At 51.6% G+C, this 19,072-nt stretch overlaps 8 protein-coding genes across 8 annotated transcripts, besides 2 other annotated features; 5 read left to right on the top strand and 3 right to left on the bottom strand.

Annotated features, from left to right (window-relative positions):
* Positions 1–453: 453 nt before the first annotated feature.
* Positions 454–489: a microsatellite.
* Positions 455–482: a microsatellite.
* A 179-nt stretch (positions 490–668) lies between the features above and the next one.
* On the bottom strand, positions 669–2,389 carry NFIA_009830 (cytochrome P450; the record flags this gene model as incomplete). Its single annotated transcript, XM_001264199.1, has 3 exons — positions 669–1,126; positions 1,183–2,077; positions 2,129–2,389. 3 exons carry the CDS (start codon positions 2,387–2,389, stop codon positions 669–671), a joined length of 1,614 nt encoding a protein of 537 aa, XP_001264200.1.
* Positions 2,390–3,749: 1,360 nt separating this feature from the next.
* Positions 3,750–4,682, bottom strand: NFIA_009820 (uncharacterized protein; the record flags this gene model as incomplete). Its single annotated transcript, XM_001264198.1, has 2 exons — positions 3,750–4,338; positions 4,393–4,682. The coding sequence occupies 2 exons, from the start codon at positions 4,680–4,682 to the stop codon at positions 3,750–3,752; spliced, it is 879 nt and encodes a 292-aa protein (XP_001264199.1).
* A 283-nt stretch (positions 4,683–4,965) lies between these two features.
* Positions 4,966–6,022, top strand: NFIA_009810 (uncharacterized protein; the record flags this gene model as incomplete). The annotated part of the gene is made up of 2 exons (XM_001264197.1): positions 4,966–5,317; positions 5,373–6,022. 2 exons carry the CDS (start codon positions 4,966–4,968, stop codon positions 6,020–6,022), a joined length of 1,002 nt encoding a protein of 333 aa, XP_001264198.1.
* A 211-nt stretch (positions 6,023–6,233) lies between these two features.
* On the bottom strand, positions 6,234–7,138 carry NFIA_009800 (glutathione S-transferase family protein; the record flags this gene model as incomplete). Its single annotated transcript, XM_001264196.1, has 3 exons — positions 6,234–6,691; positions 6,780–6,969; positions 7,049–7,138. 3 exons carry the CDS (start codon positions 7,136–7,138, stop codon positions 6,234–6,236), a joined length of 738 nt encoding a protein of 245 aa, XP_001264197.1.
* Positions 7,139–8,486: 1,348 nt separating this feature from the next.
* On the top strand, positions 8,487–11,489 carry NFIA_009790 (terpene synthase family protein; the record flags this gene model as incomplete). The annotated part of the gene is made up of 4 exons (XM_001264195.1): positions 8,487–9,281; positions 9,332–9,452; positions 9,519–9,805; positions 9,864–11,489. The coding sequence occupies 4 exons, from the start codon at positions 8,487–8,489 to the stop codon at positions 11,487–11,489; spliced, it is 2,829 nt and encodes a 942-aa protein (XP_001264196.1).
* Positions 11,490–12,051: 562 nt separating this feature from the next.
* On the top strand, positions 12,052–13,027 carry NFIA_009780 (uncharacterized protein; the record flags this gene model as incomplete). The annotated part of the gene is made up of 2 exons (XM_001264194.1): positions 12,052–12,258; positions 12,314–13,027. The coding sequence occupies 2 exons, from the start codon at positions 12,052–12,054 to the stop codon at positions 13,025–13,027; spliced, it is 921 nt and encodes a 306-aa protein (XP_001264195.1).
* A 1,122-nt stretch (positions 13,028–14,149) lies between these two features.
* NFIA_009770 (putative homeobox and C2H2 transcription factor) lies at positions 14,150–16,756 on the top strand (the record flags this gene model as incomplete). Its single annotated transcript, XM_001264193.1, has 1 exon — positions 14,150–16,756. The coding sequence occupies one exon, from the start codon at positions 14,150–14,152 to the stop codon at positions 16,754–16,756; it is 2,607 nt and encodes an 868-aa protein (XP_001264194.1).
* Positions 16,757–17,530: 774 nt separating this feature from the next.
* NFIA_009760 (uncharacterized protein) lies at positions 17,531–18,737 on the top strand (the record flags this gene model as incomplete). Its single annotated transcript, XM_001264192.1, has 2 exons — positions 17,531–18,017; positions 18,094–18,737. 2 exons carry the CDS (start codon positions 17,531–17,533, stop codon positions 18,735–18,737), a joined length of 1,131 nt encoding a protein of 376 aa, XP_001264193.1.
* Between the last annotated feature and the right edge of the window lie 335 nt (positions 18,738–19,072).

The following is a 19,072-nucleotide window of genomic DNA, read 5'->3' as shown; positions in this document are numbered from 1 at the left end:
TCCTCCAGGGAGATACCTCTATGAAGTCAGACAGAACTCTATTAAAATACTCCTAGTTGTCTAAGGCCAGTCCAGACTGATCAGCGTGTCAGAACTCAGAAAATATAGGTTCTTAGCGGTTACAAAATTGGAAGTACGTCGTCTATCCTCCTCTGGAGAAATTCGGTATTCCAGCGGTTTTAGCCGCTATAAAAAGGGCTCAGTCTAGAATAGGGATATGTACAGCTGGGCCGCTGGTATGTCTAATTCTATATGTATTATTAGACACCACTAAGGGAAGCTAAGATTGGCGAGGCTGCGACACTGCTATTGGATCGTTATGTACGCACTATCTGGTTGACACGGATCTGATATCCGGAATTGACGACGATAGGATACACAGATCTATAGACAAGACGTAGAACTTGCAAAAGGCAATTGGCTTCATCGGTGCCCCCGGCAGAGATCTTTGGGAAAAAAAAAAAAAAAAAAAAAAAAAAAAAGACAAAACTCCAAAAGTACGGAGCACGCATTGCGGATGCCGGCAGTGTGGACTAGTAGAGTGTAGAGTATCGATTACGGAGTAAAAATATCCAACACTATAAGATTGCGAAAGCTACTGGACTTTATAAACAACAAAATAACAATACTGAAACGCGCCCCTAAAAATTTCGACCCTCTCCACGTTTCTAGACCAAAACTATCTCAGGTGTAATCTGCGCCTGCCCCTCAGCCACCATCCGTCTTCTCATGAGGAGACGTGCCGATGGATCTGGATACAGATTCTCATCGGCCGTTAGATTCCGGGGCCTCGACGCGCCCGGTGGGTATTTGAATTCGTAGTCGGTCAAAAGGTGTGCCATGATGATCTTGATCTCATTGGAGGCGAAAAAGCGGCCGGGACACGAGTATTTGCCGTGCCCAAAGTGGAGGTTGTTGTTGTCGGTCATGGCGAACTGGTGCTTGTTGGCTTCCTCGGGGTTAAGGCGCTTCTTGTAGTATCTGAATGCGTCGAATTGGTCGGCATCGGGCTCCACGGCGTTGTCCTGGAGAATGGCCGCGGAGGGCATGCTGAAGTGCGTTCCTTTGGGCAGAAGGGTGCCGTCCGAGAGAGTCAGGTCTTCCGAGACAATACGGTTAAATGCCACTGCGGTAGAAAGATGTTAGGGGAATCAATTATATAATACGAAAGGTAGCGCCTACACAAACTGGGAGGGTTGATGCGTTGGCTTTCCTTAAGGAAACTGTCCAGCTTGCGCATCTTGTTGAGAGTGGTCTTCTTCCAGCCGCCGTCCTGGGCTATCACGTCGTTGATCTCCTCGCGCAAAGGTTCAAAGTACTCGGGATGCTGGCAGAGGTCGTAGAAACAATGAGCCGCCGCCATGGTCGTGGTGTGGATGGAAGCAAGGCTCAGTAGGAGCTGACGGTGCGCCAGCTTGTCGGGCTGACCGTCGTTTTCATTAGCTCCGTCCATCATCCACTGGAGGAGATCGTTTGGCTTTTCATAAGTAGGGTCCCCCTTTGCCTCCTCTGCCCGGCGCTGGCGAACCATGGGACTGATGATACGCTTCGCTGTCCGCAGATTACTGTGGATAGCCCAGTAGCTGGGAAGCAAGTGTCCCACGATCGGGTGCATCCACTTGGGGAAACGCCGCAACAGCATGACTGTCGCAAAGACGTTCTCGGTGTAATGAATGGAGGTTTGGAGCCATTCCTCATTGCGGCAGGCCGGGACGCCCAGGAACACCCGCGCGGAAATGCGAGCGACGATGCGGAGGACGATGTGGAAGACGTTGACGTTTTGCCAGTCATGCAGATCCGCTGGGATCTCCTTCTCCATGGCGAAGTGGAGCTCAGACTCAATGACTTCGATGAACGAGCCGAGATTGGGGGTCAACTTGGTCTGCAACATGCGCGTGTGCAGGTCGCTCTCCAGGAGGATCAGCGTGGTTGAGTATTTCCCCAGGAGATTCTTGATGTGCGCGCGGATGGCGCTGATCTTCTCGTCGGGCAGGGATCGCAGTTCCTCAACATACTTGTTGGGGATGACCAAGATATCCGAGTCGTTGCGGGCGATCTTGAACATTGCGTTCTTGTACTACCCACTGCCATCAGCTGGAGCCCTGGAGTTAACGGTAGAATTTCGGACCTTTTCATATCCTTCGTTGACCTGCGCCAGAGCGCCCTGGGAGAAACGTAGTCCCACCAGCCATTTCGGCTCAAAAGAGGATCGGAAGCCCACGAAAGGTGCCTTGAAGGACTTTGTGCATGCAACCAAGGTTTGGAGCAAGTATATCACACTAAGGACACCGATGACCCCCAGATAGAGCTGCGAGCGATCGATGGACGATGATGAGTCGGGAGGTTTGAGGTTCCCAGTGTGCAAGGACAGCAAGGTATAGTTGTCCATTTTCGCTGCGGATTTATTTCTCCCAGTTCTTGTTTTTCTTTGTATACGAGGCAAGACAAGGCACCTTTGTTTGGTCGACATGTTGACGGGGGACCCTGCTTGGCTAAATATGTACCAACTCTACGACTCCATACAATGATGCCTACTACTACACTACTACCTGTAATCCTACGTCTCCCTCCGAAGGATGGTGTCGGCGGTACCGGGTCGGGCGAGGGATCATCCACTTTGGAGCCCACGGAGCTAGTCCTGCAAAGCGCAAAGATCTCTGTTGCCCAATATTATATTAATAATAATCATTCTTAAACTATAGTTACGTAGTATAGCTGACTAGACCGAAATGAGACGGACAGACTATACTTGGCCCCCGCCCGACATCAGCTTGTCTCCTCACTCGTTTAGGTACTCTCTTATTGTTGTCCACATTGTCTATTGCCGGATTACTCCACCACCACAATGGCCACATATCGGTATGACCTACCATGATCGCAATGAGAGACAAGCAGCTAACACAGCTTCATAGCGAAGCTTGGGGTCTTTTCCAAGATGAACCCGTGTTCCCTTCCAGTAGTACCGCTAGTTTGTCCAGCGAAACAGGACAAGGGATGAGGCAGAGCGCAGCATCGAGTACAATTTCTAAAACAGAACTCGTCTCGGAACTTCAGCGTCTTCGACAAGAGTTACAAGAGCTACAGTCTGCCAGGCAAGCATTCGCTCATAAACACAATTCTATTTCTCTTTCAGAATGTCACTGATTCCATTTCTTTCCAGTCATCCCAACCAAAATTCCAAAACCAGCGACCGACCTGAGTCGTTTTCCTCCACCACCCAACCAGACAATTCTCTCCCCCCTCGAGAACCGGGGTCCGAGAAGTCGGAAACATACCGCTGTTGGGAACCCTGTTGTAATGGCCGATTGTTTTCCAATCGAAGTAACTTGATCCGACATCAGCGGGAGCGAAGGGGAGAATCAGCAAAGCTGCGATGCTCCTTCTGTGATGCGGTCTTCTTGCGCAGCTCGGCCCGGAACGCGCATGAGGCTGCCAGGCGATGTCGTCGGTGACGAGATGGCAAGGAGGGAAAAAGGACACTATGGCTGGCCTTAAGTCTTTCTTAAATCATTATGCGAATGAAGAAAGAAATCGTCTAGAGCATCAGCTAGCAATGGTAGCCACACGAGCTGTCCAGCAATGTGTCATTCTATTGTCACTGACATGTCAATGGATGATCGATTCTGTATCCGGGACTGCCTGATGGCCATATACTGAGCTAGCATTCTTGCGTTCATATGCATCTATTTCACGGGTTCTGTCTAGTAGCATGTGGAAATCGAATCGCCCAAGGTCAAGTACATGGCCCATCAATAGATAGCAACACACCGACACTCGATGCTCTGACGAGCTGGGTACTGATCCTGATCGGGTAAACAGAACGCACCATGCGCCGTGCCGATGATTGCTTTTCCATTTCGGAAGCCTGAAGAGGAAAAAATCAAGGCTTCGGTTGGCTCCTGATCCCCGATATACCACCAGCTATGCTTCCCACCACTGCTCAACCCATCCGTTGGGCCTTCCCCGGTCGCCGGTCGGCCATCATATTTAATGACAAAGTTGGACGAATGCAGCCCGTTGTAATACTTCCGGTTGATCAGGAGCAGGTCCTCGGGCGGCATCTCGGTCGTATCAGCCACCATCAGGGGGTCTCGCTTCACCCGAGTCAGCGGGCGCCAGACGTTGATCACCTGGAAACTGCCGTTGCGAACCTCTTCAGCGAGATCGGGAAACATAAACTGCACGATACTGAGAGCGCCTTGTGGGGTTTGGTCAATGTGCACCCGATACGCGGGCCCCTCGACGCCCTGGTAGCGGTCTTTGATCTGCTCGCCGTACTCATTGCCCGTCCTGGTGCGAATCGCATGGTGGAAGGCGAGCACACGCTTGGCACCTGTTCTGCGGCAGGATTAGACTGGTACGGCAATGGAGACTGAAGAGCGAGGTACGCACACATCTTTGACCAGTTTCTCAATTTCTCCATAGTAGACCTTTTTGATCTGGCCTTCGTCGGTGGCATCCTTGAGCGTGGAGTGGAGCGTTGCGTACTGAAACCCGTTACGATCCAGCGAATATTGCTCCTTGTAGGGTCGCAGATCACGGATCCGCATTTTGTGGGAGATCATGTCCTTCTGGCCCAGCATGATGGCCATGTCGTTGGTGGCTGGCGGAGACCCATCGCTGTTGGGCACGTAGTAATTCACCACCGCGTCAACGCCGGGTGAAGATGTTGCATCAATCATGGTTAAGACAATGTAGACGGATAGAGATTGCTATGCTGGTCGCAGTCATATTGTTCAGTATGGTGATCTTGCCAGCCCAGGCCAGATAGATGATGTATGAATGGCCACTGTTGATGAGGATAACCCGGATAAGATTTCGCGCCGTCGGGACGGGAGGGATCGCGCGGTCCCGCTTCCGTTGATCCTTCGGCGGCGGATCACCGATGTGGCTTGCCTGGCGTCTAATGTAAATAAAAGCACAATCCTTCCAGTGGTCTTTGTTTCCTTTCATTTACATCTGAAAATGGTCTCTCTGAAGACAGTACAAGCATCCAACGCCAGTATTCGGGCCCTCCCCAACATCACTGCCTTATTTGTTGGCGGCACTAGTGGCATCGGCCAGAGCACCCTGCGCCAACTGGCTTGTAATGCCGACAGCCCTACAGCCTATATCATCGGTCGCAATGAGGCTCGTGCCAGTCCATTCTTATCTGAACTGCGGCAATTGAGTCCCAAGGGCTGCTTCCACTTTATTGAGGCGGACGTATCGCTAGTGCGCAATGTGGATGCTGCGTGCCAGCAGATTCTCCAGCAGGAGAAGCAGCTGAACTTTCTCTTTATGACTCCAGGAGGTATCTCTCTGGGGGGACGAAATGGTATGGATACAAGATGTATTTCAGGGAGTGCCTTAAGCTGACAAAAGGATACTAGAAACTGTTGAAGGCATAGACTATCTCTTTGCTCTCCGCTATTATTCCCGTATGCGTTTTATCCAGAATCTCCTCCCTCTCCTCGAGTCGTCTGGACCAAGCCGGGTAGTCAGTGTCTATGGTGGAGGCTTTGAGTACTCCATTAATACATCAGACCTTGACCTTAAGCATAACTTCTCACTGCTTAATGCCTACAAGCACTCCATTACCATGACCTCCCTGAGCATGGAGCACCTCGCCAGCACCCACCCTGCCATCAGTTTCATTCACGTCTACCCTGGCCTTGTTGGCACCAATATCTACACTAATAGCTTCCCTGCACCAGTTTCAACAATCTACAACTATGTAATGTGGCCATTCATGTGGCCCTTTTCTGTGAATCTCAGTGAGAGTGGCGAGCGACATTTATTCCATCTGAGCTCTGCGCGCTACCCAGCTAAGCAGGGCACTGGGTCCCAAGGTGTTCCGCTGGAGGCTGGGGATGTAGCTATGGGTACTACTGGGGAAACCGGGAGTGGTGCCTATCTTTTGGATTGGAAGGGCGACGTTAGACCAAGCACAAAAGTTCTGGCACAGTATCGGGAACAGAGGATACCGGAATTGGTTTGGGGTCATACAGAGAGTCTTATGGATAAGGCAGTGCGCCGATAGCATACCCAATAAAGCAATCCTTGATCTCTGTCACTTTTGTATGATTGTCTAGACACCTTTTTGGCGTAGTGGTTTGATGTCTGACAACACCTCATGGACCAAGTAATATCCTCGACTAATAAACTGTATATTGAGAAAATGTGTCAGCTTCCTCCGCATAATACAAATCGGCCACAAACTTCTGGTCAAATTAACTATTCATCCACTATCTCTAAGGCGCCTTGAAAGGCTCCGTTGGCGGCGCATTCGGCAAGCCCACCTCGACAAACGGCACCTCATCGACAACCGCCTTCATAATGGGCAAATGCATGACCATCATGTACCAGCCCGAAAAGTAGGGAAAGTCCTCCCTCCACTCCCTATCAAAGATCTGTGCAAACCCAAACGAGAGCAAGCTAGCACACATGATATCCGCCAGCGTCAGGCGATCGCCCACGAGATATTTACGGTCCCGCAGATTATCCTCGAAGACGCGGATGGCTTGCGTAGTCTCACGCTGCGCCTTGAGCACCTTCTCCTTGCTATAGGGCGTATAGCCAATCAATGGTCGGACCCAGGCTGCCATGCGGTTGACAACATCCGTGTTGGTGAAGGAGATCCAGCGGATGATCTGGACAAAGTCGAGGGAGGTGCTTCCCAGGAGGGTGGTCGTCGAGTCTTCGTTGGTCACTGCTCTTGTCGGTGTTATTTCATTGGAACTGATTCGGTAACATCCTAAATCAAAGCATCATAAATTGAAGTAAGTGAGGGCACGCACCGTGCAGGGCAATCGCCATACACTCCGTCAACACCAGTCCATCCGCGCCGACAAACGTCGGTGTCTTTCCCAGCGGGTTCAAGCTCCAGTAGTAGTCCGGGACACCGTTTGCCGGCTGCAGCTCGACTTGCTCCAGCTCCAGCCCAATAGATGTCGCGACCGCTTGGATTCCTAGCGCTCGGGGACTCCGCTGTGCGCCGGATTAGCCCTCGTCGACAAGATGTTGGGATTCTTCCGAAGCTTAAAGATGGCATGAGAACGGGACCGACCTTGTATGTATAGATTTTTCCGAAGCTCCCTCGCTCCTTCGCCTCTTTACTTCCATTCTGCTGCGGCATAGCCGGTGCGTCGAAAAGCATACTCGCGTTCACAGTCGAATGATGCGTTTTGAAAGACTTGTGGTGGACCAGGTGGAGAATTGCGCGTATTAGGAAATTCAATATGATTCTAATGCTATATATACAACACAAGGACACTAATATATTCATGCACCTTGATCGTCACCTTATGCGTCGGCGGGCGGATGGATCAACTCCGAGGCCGAAGGATCAGTCTACCGGCCCGCCGGGATCATACCAAATATTTGCAGATATTCATGGCTTTTCTTCTCAATAAGGCGATGTGGACCTCTTGAAGGCTGTCGGCGTCATGCTCCTCGACCACGAAATTGCACAGCTTCTGAGCATAAACCTATAGGTACAGTCATACCCTTCTCGGCGGAGTTGGTCCATCTCTCTCCGAAGAACGTCAGTGTCTCCTGGGACTCTTAGCAACGAGATGGTGCATTCTTCACCTCCCCCCGGTTGACTTCGTGCATATCAGCTCCTTCTGATCCAAGGCATCGCACGCCTGCTCCAGACGAGGATGAGACCCCCCAGCCGAAGGAGCAGTTCACAAGTCGCAACAGACACTGCGGGACTATTGGGATCTGCAAGAGTCGCTCCTCGCAGTTGCTCCATCCCGAGCACTGCCACCCGTTGGCTATTGAAGCAATGAGAGCGTTGTGAAGCACAGAGTCGAAGCTTGTAGTCGGGTTCTCTGCTGCGCGCCTCTGTGTAGCCAGGAAATGTTCCAGGGTAAATCTTTGACGGCCCATATCTGGCGTTTAACTGTCAGCTCGGGAAAGCCCTAAGCCATGTATGGCTCAGATCTCATTACGAAGTCCAATGAGATGATTGCAGCCTATGGCTAACCTGAATATGTATTGACAATTAATTCCCTTCTCCGCATTCTTAAAGAAAACTTGAACCCATGATATAACTTGCCGTAGACGACTGCATCGGACACGGTCAATGAGCGATAGATCCGTCTCTGTGATTGTTACCGTCCAATTGAGCATCTAGACCGTGTTTCCTGTAGTTCGTTGGCCGGTTGGCCATGCTAGTCGTTCCAATACATAGACAAACTGGCATGACTACAAACACGCGAATACGGAGGCTCAAGGCATTCCTTTCTAGGGACCTGAGCCCAGCGCCCGGTGCTATCGCAAAGGATTGCATTGCTCCTCCCGGGACGAAAGAACCAGCGGATCGATGATCCCTCCGTGCCGGTTCACTCCCTCTCCGTCGCCGACCGCAATAGTGAGCCTTGAGTGGTCCTTGACCATTGTACAGGCGGGTAACTTCGGTTGCCATCAAATATCTTGAATTCCCCGTCTAAATCGTCCTGAGCTACATGGTTTGCTTCTCCCTTACAGCCAGACGAACCATGACTCGCCCAAACGCTACTGATCTATGCACTCAAGCCTGCCAGCTGGTCCAACAGCTACGGACGAAAGATGGAGAGCTGGGCTTTATGTCCCCTGCAGTCTACGACACGGCCTGGGTCTCCATGGTCAAGAAGACGACACCAGAAGGTCCTCAATGGCTTCTGCCGGAATGTTTCGAGTACATTCTGCGGACGCAGCTAGAGGACGGCGGCTGGGAGACCTATGCCTGCGACATCGACGGTATCCTCAACACCGCAGCCTCCTTACTGGCCCTGGAGATCCATGCAGAAAGCCGGATTGCCCGCACTGATCCTCCAGTGGCAGAGATTAAGGAACGAATCGGGCGGGCCCGAGCGGCCCTCTCGCGAGAACTGCAAGCGTGGGATGTGAAAGATACCGTCCACGTTGGCTTTGAAATGATTTTGCCCGCGCTTCTACGGCTACTGCGCAAGAAAGGGCACGAGTTTGAATTTGACGGGCGAGCCGAGCTCGAGCGGCTGAATCGCATCAAGCTCTCCAAGTTCCGGCCGGAGTACCTGTACTCCGCCAGGACAACAGCGCTGCACTCGCTCGAGGCTTTTGTTGGTATGATTGACTTTGATAAAGTGGCGCACCAGAAGGTCAATGGCTCTTTCATGTTTTCGCCGTCCTCCACGGCCGCATTTCTCATGTTTGCATCCTCCTGGGACGATGATTGCGAACAGTACCTGCGATTAGTGTTGCAGAACGGCGCGGGATGTGGCAGTGGAGGAATGCCCAGCGCTTATCCCTCCAAGTATTTCGAGGTCTCATGGGTGAGCTGGCAGTTCGCATCGAATAGAACCAGTGCTAATGGGAACTTCAGGTTCTCACCACGCTTTTGGACAATGGATATTCGCCAAGTGATCTCGGTATCGAAGACACCGACAGCCTCGGCGAGATGCTTCGCAATGCGTTGGTCAAAGGAGGAGGTATTGTAGGATTTGGTAAGGCCTCCACAACCATGACCCTACCACTCTCTGTCATACGTTGTTAATGATTTTGTTGTATAGCTCCGTCGATCCAGGCGGACGCCGACGATACCGCAAAAGCGCTGATGACTGTGTCCTTGCTGGACAAACCACTATCGGCCCAGGGGCTGATAGATGAATTCGAGGGCCCGACTCACTTCCGCACCTATCACGGCGAGAGAGATCCCAGCTTTACGGCAAACTGCAACGTATTGATGGCGCTTTTGAACAGTCCGGACGCGTCCACTTTTGCACCCCAGATCGAAAAAACAACGGCCTTCCTGTGCGACGTCTGGTGGACTGCAGACAGTGAGATTGGGGATAAATGGGTAATTACTTCATTTTTCGCAATGAACACGAAAACTAGAAGATCACTGATTCTCTTAGAACCTCTCGCCGTACTATCCCTCCATGCTCATGGCTGAGGCCTTTGGGAAGCTGCTGCAGGTGTGGTCGAACGACGGGCTCAAGTCGATTTCCAGTCAGTTTATCAGAGATCGAGTGTCGATCTGCCAGTATCAGGCATTAGTTCGCACGCTACAGTCTCAGAACGAGGACGGATCCTGGGGCTCGCACTCTCACGAAGAGACGGCATATGCCATCTTGACCATCGCTCACGCATGCCAGTTGCCCGTGGTGAATCAACTGTGGACAAATGTTCAATCGGCTGTGTCTCGAGGCCGCAAGTTCCTGCAAAACAGCGCAGGCGAAAAACCGGAGTATCTGTGGGTGGAGAAGGTGACATATGGCTCGATTCTCCTCAGTAAGAGTTATGTCCTAGCGGCGCTGAAGGTTTCCTGCGAACGATCTTATCCAGCTTGTCTGGCGGAGTTGTTCAACATCAGCAAGAAGAGGGTTATGGAATTCGCACGCTTCAACTCTATGCTTCCCCTGTTTTCCGGTATGGAGCCCTGGAAGATTCGAGCTGCCGTCGTAGAGGGTTACCTGCTCCTACCACAGCTGCGCGACCGACGTCTTGCTGTCTTCCCTCGCACGGGCATGGAAGAGGACAAGTATTTTGAGTACATCCCTTTCACCTGGACCCTGTGCAATAATCGCAGGAACACCTTTCTCTCCACGAAATCACTTGTAGAGATGATGGTGATTTCGTTCCTTAATTACCAAGCCGATGAATTCATGGAAGCGGTGGTCGGAAGACTCAACAGCAGCCAGAGATCCATGGCCCGGTCCTGCATCGACGAGATATTCCTCGACCTCAAGGACAATACGGAAATGAACGAGAAAATGCAGCCTGATACAGAGACCACAGACAAAAACGGCTACAAGACCCTGCCCCAAGTCAAACGAACCAAGACGGGGTCGCGACTCCCGAGCGAAGTGGCAACCGTCCTCAGCGCCTTTGTCCACCACGTCATGAATCATCCCAGCGTGGAGGCCGCAGCACCCCTCGAGTACAAGCGAGTCAAGGACGAGCTGAAAATATTCCTGCTGTCGCATATCAAGCAGGCAGACGACAACGGCCGCTTCGCTGCCCAGCCGGAGTCCACCCGCGACAACTTCGAAACCGCCCGCTCCAGCTTCTACCGATGGGTGTACTCCACCTCGTCCGACCACACCTCCTGCCCCTACTCTTTTGCCTTCTACCAATGCCTGCTGGGATCCGAGCACGCGTCCAGCGACGCCGCGTGCTTCCGGACCTGCGAAGAGAAATATGTTGCCGAAGCAATGTGCCGCCATCTCGCCGTGACGTGCCGCATGTACAACGATTACGGGTCTCTTGCCCGTGACCGCGACGAGAAGAATCTCAACTGCGTCAACTTTCCTGAGTTCGCCCCGGCCGGGCCAAAATCGGATGCGGTCCGGCAGAAGCAGCTGTTCTCGCTCGCCCAGTTTGAGCGGTCGAATGTGGAACGAGGCTTGGAGGTATTGACGGAAATGGCGGCGCAGGATAGAGCCAGGATGAGGGTTCTGGAGAAGGTGCAGATGTTTTGCGATGTGACGGATTTGTACGGGCAGATTTACGTGGCGAGAGATATTGCTACTCGAATGTAAATAGATAGCTTGCTTGGTTTGGGCCAATACTAGCACATATGAATTGTTTAGACTTGAAGTACCTGCACAACGCGCAGTAACTCTTCTGTCACTTTCTGGATCTATATGCCTCGTATTCTAACCTTTTCCCCTTTTCACATTGGTGAATCAAGACCTGGGCCTATCTCTGCCTGGAATTCATCGTCAGATGCCAGAGGGCCATGGGGAAGCTCGGACTCTTTATTAAGGAAGAGGAAATATAAATAGATTAGATAGTCACCAAGGGCTTACATAGTATTAGACTAGAAATTGTGAAGTTATAGCAGATACTCCATAGCCTGCCTTGCTATATTCATGCCTTGCTATATTTCTATATTCATTTATAGAGAGCTTCGGCCAGGCTTTGCTGAGGGGTTCGCCAGTGATGTAGTCAGGAGATATCGTAACCTGCTACGAACTCTATGGGTTCTGACTCCGCAATAGCTTCTGCCAGGTACAACTGTTCTCCACCGGCCTCTCTTCCATAATCTCCCGCTTCCACTTCTGCTGCAGTACTCAATCACCGATAAGAACAACCCAAACAATGCCCCTCCAAATCCTTAATGGAGAACCCCCGTCGCCCCCCGCCTGGGGCACCCTCCCACTGAACATCTACCTCCTCTCGGAATGGGATACTTCGCGTTCATCTTACCTCGCCGAGGCTTCGCAGCACCCCGTCCCTGAGTCCCCGTCTGACCGGCGTAGTCGGCTTATTCGCCAATTCCTTGCGCTGGGGAGTGCGGGACGTCAGGTATTTACCCTCCCAAATTCCTATTTTGACGCCTAACATCTGACGGAAAAAACAGCCCTACCAGTCACAAACCGAAACTCCACCAACACCTACAAACAGTCAAATAACCGAAATCTTACGTCCCGCGCGTCCCGAGTCGCTGCGGCCCTACGCTGAGTACACGGGCTCCCTAGACGAAGGACTTTATCTCCGTCTGTGCTACGACGCAGACAAAGAAGAGGCGCATAAGTCCCTATGGTCGCGGAACCTGGACGCGGCTTTCGTCGGGCCCGACGGCATCATCTTCGACGATAAAGAGCTTTTCGGCGGCGAGGGAATAAACCTGGCGAGGTTCTTGGAAACTTTTCCGGAGAGGGTCACAAATGCGGGGTCAGTTGCACATGTTGAGCATCGTGAGACAGTTCTCAGGGATACTTTAAGGAGGATTCAAGAAGATGGAGGGAATACTGAAGCTGAAGGGGAGGACGGATTCCCCGAAGAAGTCAAGGACCCGCTGCTTCAGTATGGAGAATATCACGCTGCTTGTGTCGTGACACATCTGTTTATTGAAAATGAAGAGGCTCTTGATGGTAATGGATTGCTGCATGTGTTTTTAGATGACACTGGGAATGTGGTTAGGCACTGGAGGACGGATGATGAAGGGGGAGACTATGATTTTGATGGCACGTGGAAGGAGGGGAATTGGAAGGAGGATTTTGTGAGCGGGAAGGGAGAGCTCGGGGCTGCTTATCGGGAGGGAGGTGTTAGGGGGCCGCCCTATGAGCTTTAGATGATACGATACTTCAAATGCCTTAGTGCTATCGATGGCACATGAATTGTCTTTTCTTGCCAGCTGGCTACATTGAAGCTGCAAATGCCGACCGCTTGAGTCTTAGATGTCACGATGACACGAGTCGGAATAACCGTAGTTCTGAATCTGATTGATGGATGGTCAGACCAAAGTTCATAAAACCAACAACATACGTCAAGACCAGAAGGGATCAGCCTCACTTGATCAAGTCGACGACGCCAAGCATTTGGACTCGTAGTTGCACGCGTTGATACGAGAGTCTTATCAATATCGATGATGATAATGATGATAATCCACTGTTCCCCCCTCCGATATCGTTCATGACCTGATTCGTTCCTACCCAATCGGGAAGGACAGCGTGCGTCCCCGCAACCAAAATTAGACTCAATCGGGCATAGTGCTGTCACCGAAGGGCGCGCACTAACCCAGACATGCAGATGACTCAGGCATAGTTTCGGACTTCGCGCGTCCCTCTCCGAACGGGCAACCTTCTTTCCAGGGATTGGGAGCCGTCATGACAGTGACACGCTCGCTCTCCGCTGCCGTCCATGGGAAACGCTGTGGCTGCTCAACCCTGGAAAGTGTGGAAACAGGTGGCCCTTGACCATGCAGTTTGGCGGGGTTCAGAATTATCGGTCATGCCTCCTAGGCCGAACGTGATCATCAGTCCTAGACAACCCACCGGTGACTGAGCAATCAAAATTAATGCTCACAGAGTAGGCTATCTGGATCCTTGCTAGTCGACTGCCTCCTAGACGATTGTTCCCACTCCCAAGCGTCCAGTCCAAGCGATTTTCTGCACGGTGGTCAGAACAAAGAGTGCTTGACTTGGGTCCGTGGTCGGTACTTCGGCATGCTTCTGATACCCCAGACGAAGACACCTAATATCGGACCTTGCCTACTGGACTGTCTGACCTCTTCCCTCTCTCAGCTCCTCCATCCACTCTGAACTTTTCAATCATACACCTGCTCTCACTCTACCTCGTTTCTATTCCCATATTGAGTCGACTCGAACAAACACTGTTAACCTCGATTAGTCGAGGTCGATCAACCAGCACTGACTCAGTACGGCATTGGTGTCGGAGTGAAGTATTACTGAAAATGGAATACTTCGATTTCGACGGAGCCTCATTCGGTTCCCATGTCCCAGACGACGAGGTGGCTTCGGACAGGTTTGAGCTCGATGAGAACGATGCAATTGAAAACTACGAATCCCTTCTACATGAGCAGCCATTAGACTTTCCCAATGATCTGCCGGAGCAGGATGATCTCAACCAGCAGACGGAAGCTCCGTCAGTCAATGCGCAATCCAACAATGCTCTTCCAATCTATCGAGCCAAGGAGCCCTGCGACTTCTGCAGGCATATGAATCTGGACTGCTTCGTTTCAGACAGAGGAGCCTTACAGAATGGCTGCACGTGCTGCATAATATTGTTCCGGGAGTGCAGCTTCACGCACGCCAAGATGCCTGGCAAGTACATGGAAACTCTCCAGGCGATCTCAGAGAACGCAGATATTCCAACAGTTGGTCCAAAGGGGAGGAAGACGCTGAAATCACTTACGGGTATGACCATATCGGAAGATATGGAAGGCCGGGGGAGGAAAAGCAGTTCTCGTCTTTCCCGCGATGCCGTACGGATCCTCAAAACATGGCTTCTGGAGCACCTTGACCATCCTTACCCGTCCGAGCAAGAAAAAGACGAATTGAAAAAGCGCACGGGATTGAAGAGAACTCAAATTAGCAACTGGCTTGCCAATGCGAGGCGGCGTGGAAAGGCCCGACCCTCCCCGTCCAGCAATTCGTCGGTTCCAGGTGCCATAAACATTCCCGGGCAGCAACAGCAGCAGCAACCGAACATTGCGCTCATGACGCCCCTTGAGCGATGGAAGTACTCTCCACCCGAAAACGAACCTGCTTCCACCACCGATATTCTTCGAGCCCTGGTGAACACCCCTTTGGATTCAACACGACAGCCAGGTCACGTGCGTTCCCTTTCTCGGAAGGGATCCAGCAATGACTCAAGCCATGCCAACTCCAATATATTCAAGGCCCCATCCATCAGCAGCTTGGGTGAAAGTCGGTCAGCCAGTCGTTCATCCGTCTCTGACCTGTCCTTTGCCTCTGCCTTCTCCCATCGGTCCTCCTTGGAGTCCTTTGGCTCAATGGAAAGGAAGGAACGTCGTCGTCGTCGCAAGCCATCGACAGCCTTGAACCCTTTCAATCAACAGAAGGCTCGCAGTTCTCGTATATTCCAATGCACATTCTGTACTGAAACGTTCGCTACCAAGTATGACTGGCAGCGGCACGAGAAGTCATTGCACCTTGCCCTCGACAAATGGATCTGCTCACCTCAGGGAGGTGTGGTGTACGTCAACGGAGCCAATCGCTGTGTCTTTTGCATGGCGAGTGACCCAGACACCGAGCATCTGGAGTCCCACTGCTATAGTACCTGTCAAGAGAAGACTCTGGCGGAGCGAACCTTTTACCGCAAGGACCATCTCAACCAGCATCTTCGACTGATGCATAACGTCAAGTTCAATTCATATATGAATCAATGGCAAAGCACAACCACAGAATTGAAATCGCGTTGCGGATTCTGTGGCACAACCCTCACGACCTGGAAGGATCGTGTGGAACACCTGGCTGCGCACTTCAAGAATGGCGCTGATATGACCCAATGGCAAGGGGATTGGGGCTTCGAACCTTTCGTTCAAGGCTTAGTGGAAAATGCTATGCCCCCTTACCTTATTGGCCAAGATCGGAAAACATTAAACCCTTACACAACCTCCAATTTTCTCGGACAGTCATGTTGTTCGCCAACTACTGCGTCTCCTGGGCTCATTGAACCTAGCGACGTGAACTGTTTCCATCGTCTTCAGCGCGAGCTCACTGCATTCATCCGCAAGCAAGTTGCAGAAGGCTTCATACCGACGGATCAAATGATACAGGACCAAGCCCGGATTGTGATTTATGGCAATACTGATCCTTGGAACCAAACCAGCGCCGACAATCCAGTCTGGCTGAGTATCCTCAAGCGTGACACGGGTCTTGAAGTGGTGCCTGACTCGGAGCATATTCAATTAGATAACCTGAACATGCAGCCTCCCTTCGCGGCTCACGGCGGCCTAAGGCAGCCTCCAGTCGAAGGCAATCCTCTGGCAAGGTCGTTATGCAACAAGATGCCTTTGAAACCTGAGAGTTTCAGTCCTGCACTGCGAAGTCCTACTGGGACCGGTCGATCCTCAGCTGCTCCGAGTATGCCGGGAAGCTCGGCTGCTAGTTTTACTGGTAGCTTCGGAATTGCGCCGTCTGGGGTCAATTCCGGCCTTTCGACCGACTGGGGAAGCAACTTCTCTGCCGGTGTTTCTTCTTTCTCCACACCTGCCAGTGGGTCAGTCGACCAATTCGTTCAGATGGGATTCGAACCGGAGTTTCTGCAACAACTCAATGATCGGTATGGTGAAATGCATATTGACGGGATGGATGGCATGATGTTCGGCGTAGAACAAGAACATGCGCGCAATAGCGCGTTGGTACCCGAGGGCGACGTATACAAACTGGCAGGCTCTACGGATGCTGCAGCACCGCTCTCCAAGGTCGGGTCAGCACCTATCAATATTCCCAGTCCGAAACAAACTGGAGCCGTCACCCAGCAAGATCAAGCATCGATCGGAGATTCGTTCTACCCCAGCGCTGGTGGGACTTGAGTCCACATGAGGGACGTTAGTGTCTGATGAGCGAGTGTCACGCAATCTGGACATGACTTGGTCGAGAGGGGTCATAGGAAAAGTTTCCTTTCCTTTTTCTTCTTTCTCTTCTTGTCTTTCCGCGTATGCATTGAATGAGAAATTGTACATCGTTATAAAGTGCAGCGTTAGTTCTTATATACCATTTAGATTTTTTGGTAATAAATATACTTCGACCTGATCATGTCAAGGGCGTAGAAGGAGCAGAGAGTGCCTCAGGGTCAATGTGTGATTGGGCCGCCTACTATCGGAACTGACAACACTGTCATTGATAGGGCGCGCAAGTGACAAACAGCGCTCGACCTTCCAACCACGTCCACAGGTGTTTTACTCAGTAGCTGCCTTAGTCATGCTTGATAAGTGATTGTACTTTGTCCTACTGCTTCCCATTGACAGTCTGATAGCAATTATTATTCAGATAGGTGCTGGTTTTCGCTTCCTGATCATTATCGGGAAGTGCATTAGTCGCTTTTGTTTTGTTTGCCACGACCGGGGCGATGATTGGCATGTGAAAGCCAGCCGTTGCGCCAACGGTTTTACTTTTACCTGCATATTCGGACATTTTCCATATTGTTTGACATCTGCAGCTAAAATTCCTCGCTCTTTCACATGTGGCGTCTCAACATGTTGAATTACCCAGGTCTCAACGTTCTCTGAAAGGCTTGCGAGACCTGCGTCTTGGATGTCCTGAGAGCCGTGTCAATTAGCTTAAGTCAACCGACAGAAAAATCTTAGATGGATCCAACAGCGTCAAGAACTGGTACCATGGCCTATTCAACTGGTCTTCCTGTTTTACTTCCCGCGCTTCCTGCTGCGATTAGAAGGCGGATTCCCCGCCTCTATTTCTCTCTTCACCGGGCCATGGGATCGACCGATCGCGATCGTTCTGACACAGCAACCGATGGACTGGTAGGGACGATGCGACAAGCGGATGCTCTTCGCACTTTGGCACCATTCTCAACACCGGACTTGGGTTATTGTAGACCGCCATCGTCGGCAGCGAGCGAGTTGGGGGCCGAAGAGCCTCTGCGCCCTGCGACTGCGGGGAGTAGTGTTTGTCCGGAGTCGTACGATTCCAGGTCCTCGGCTTCGTCTTCGTCGGGGAAGACATTGGAGGCCTTGGATCTCGATGAGGGGAGGGAGGGCGATGCGATGGATCGGGGTTCGATGCTAGCGAAGTATGAGGTTGAGTCTGGGTTGCGGTGGAATCGGGTGGTTCCCGGTATGCATCTTACTTTTTCTCGCATATGCAATGAGCGATTATATGTGATGAGATAGTATGCTAATATTGACAACAGCGTTCAATCTTCTCCGCAACGCGGGATACGAAGCTCAGCAATCCACCTGCGACGGCCGCTTTGTCCGCTCCCTGTACATCAATGCGCTGGGGTACCTGCTCGACGCTCTGCCGGCGGACCTGACCGACGAGGAATCAATGGCGATTCAACACAATCTTCCCGCCAGGGTAAAGATTACGCTTGCGGCGACCGCAGCTGCACAGCCCGGAGCTGGAGCCGCTGTTACCATGGTCAATCCGGGCGCTGGGACGCGGTATCCGACGGAGCGCTCGTACCTGCACCGTTTACTGGCGTCTAGTATTGTGCAGTTCTTTCTCATTGTGCAGTTCTTGCTGCCGTATGTGAAGATCTTGCTGCAGCAGGTGTACCGGTACGAGAGGTCGCATCGGATCACGGAGCGACTTGTGACGGCGACATTGGATGCTGCTGATAGTCTGGGCAAGGGAAGTGTCAGTCTGGGGTCGACGGTGCTTCGACTGAACGAGGGGAAGGTCGGAACAGCGTTTACGAATCTAGCAGTCTGGTGGGTGGAAGGAGTTGCTGGTGGCATTTATGAGGGAGTTGGAGAAGGAATGATGATTTTGGGGCTGCTCCGGCCCAATTCTGAGTGGGAGAAGACGCCTATTCAGATGCAGGGGCGATAATTTCGATGTGCAAGCGTAGATTATGACCTATTAGAGCGACATAGACTTATATAGAATCTGAGACGAATTGATGACTCCCAAACATTCTCTACACTCCTCTGTTTATCTTGATATAATAATGGCGGAGATACCGGACTTAGGATCTTTGTTGTTTTTGCCAACGTCCACTGGCCTCTCGGCACCAGCTACAGGAGGAATCATAAGCCCAAACCCATTTTGAACAATTGACTGACCCATCAGCACAATGTCCTCATCCAGATTACCAAATATCCCTGCTCTACGTAGACAACAACTCCTGCTTGAATTGTGAGTATGACTGCCTTTCCTTGAACGGT

This window comes from Aspergillus fischeri, genomic scaffold, assembly GCF_000149645.3.
Source record: "Aspergillus fischeri NRRL 181 1099437636249 genomic scaffold, whole genome shotgun sequence".
Taxonomy (NCBI): domain Eukaryota; kingdom Fungi; phylum Ascomycota; class Eurotiomycetes; order Eurotiales; family Aspergillaceae; genus Aspergillus; species Aspergillus fischeri.
Note: the sequence above shows the minus strand (reverse complement) of the source record. Positions and strands in the feature narration are given on the sequence as shown.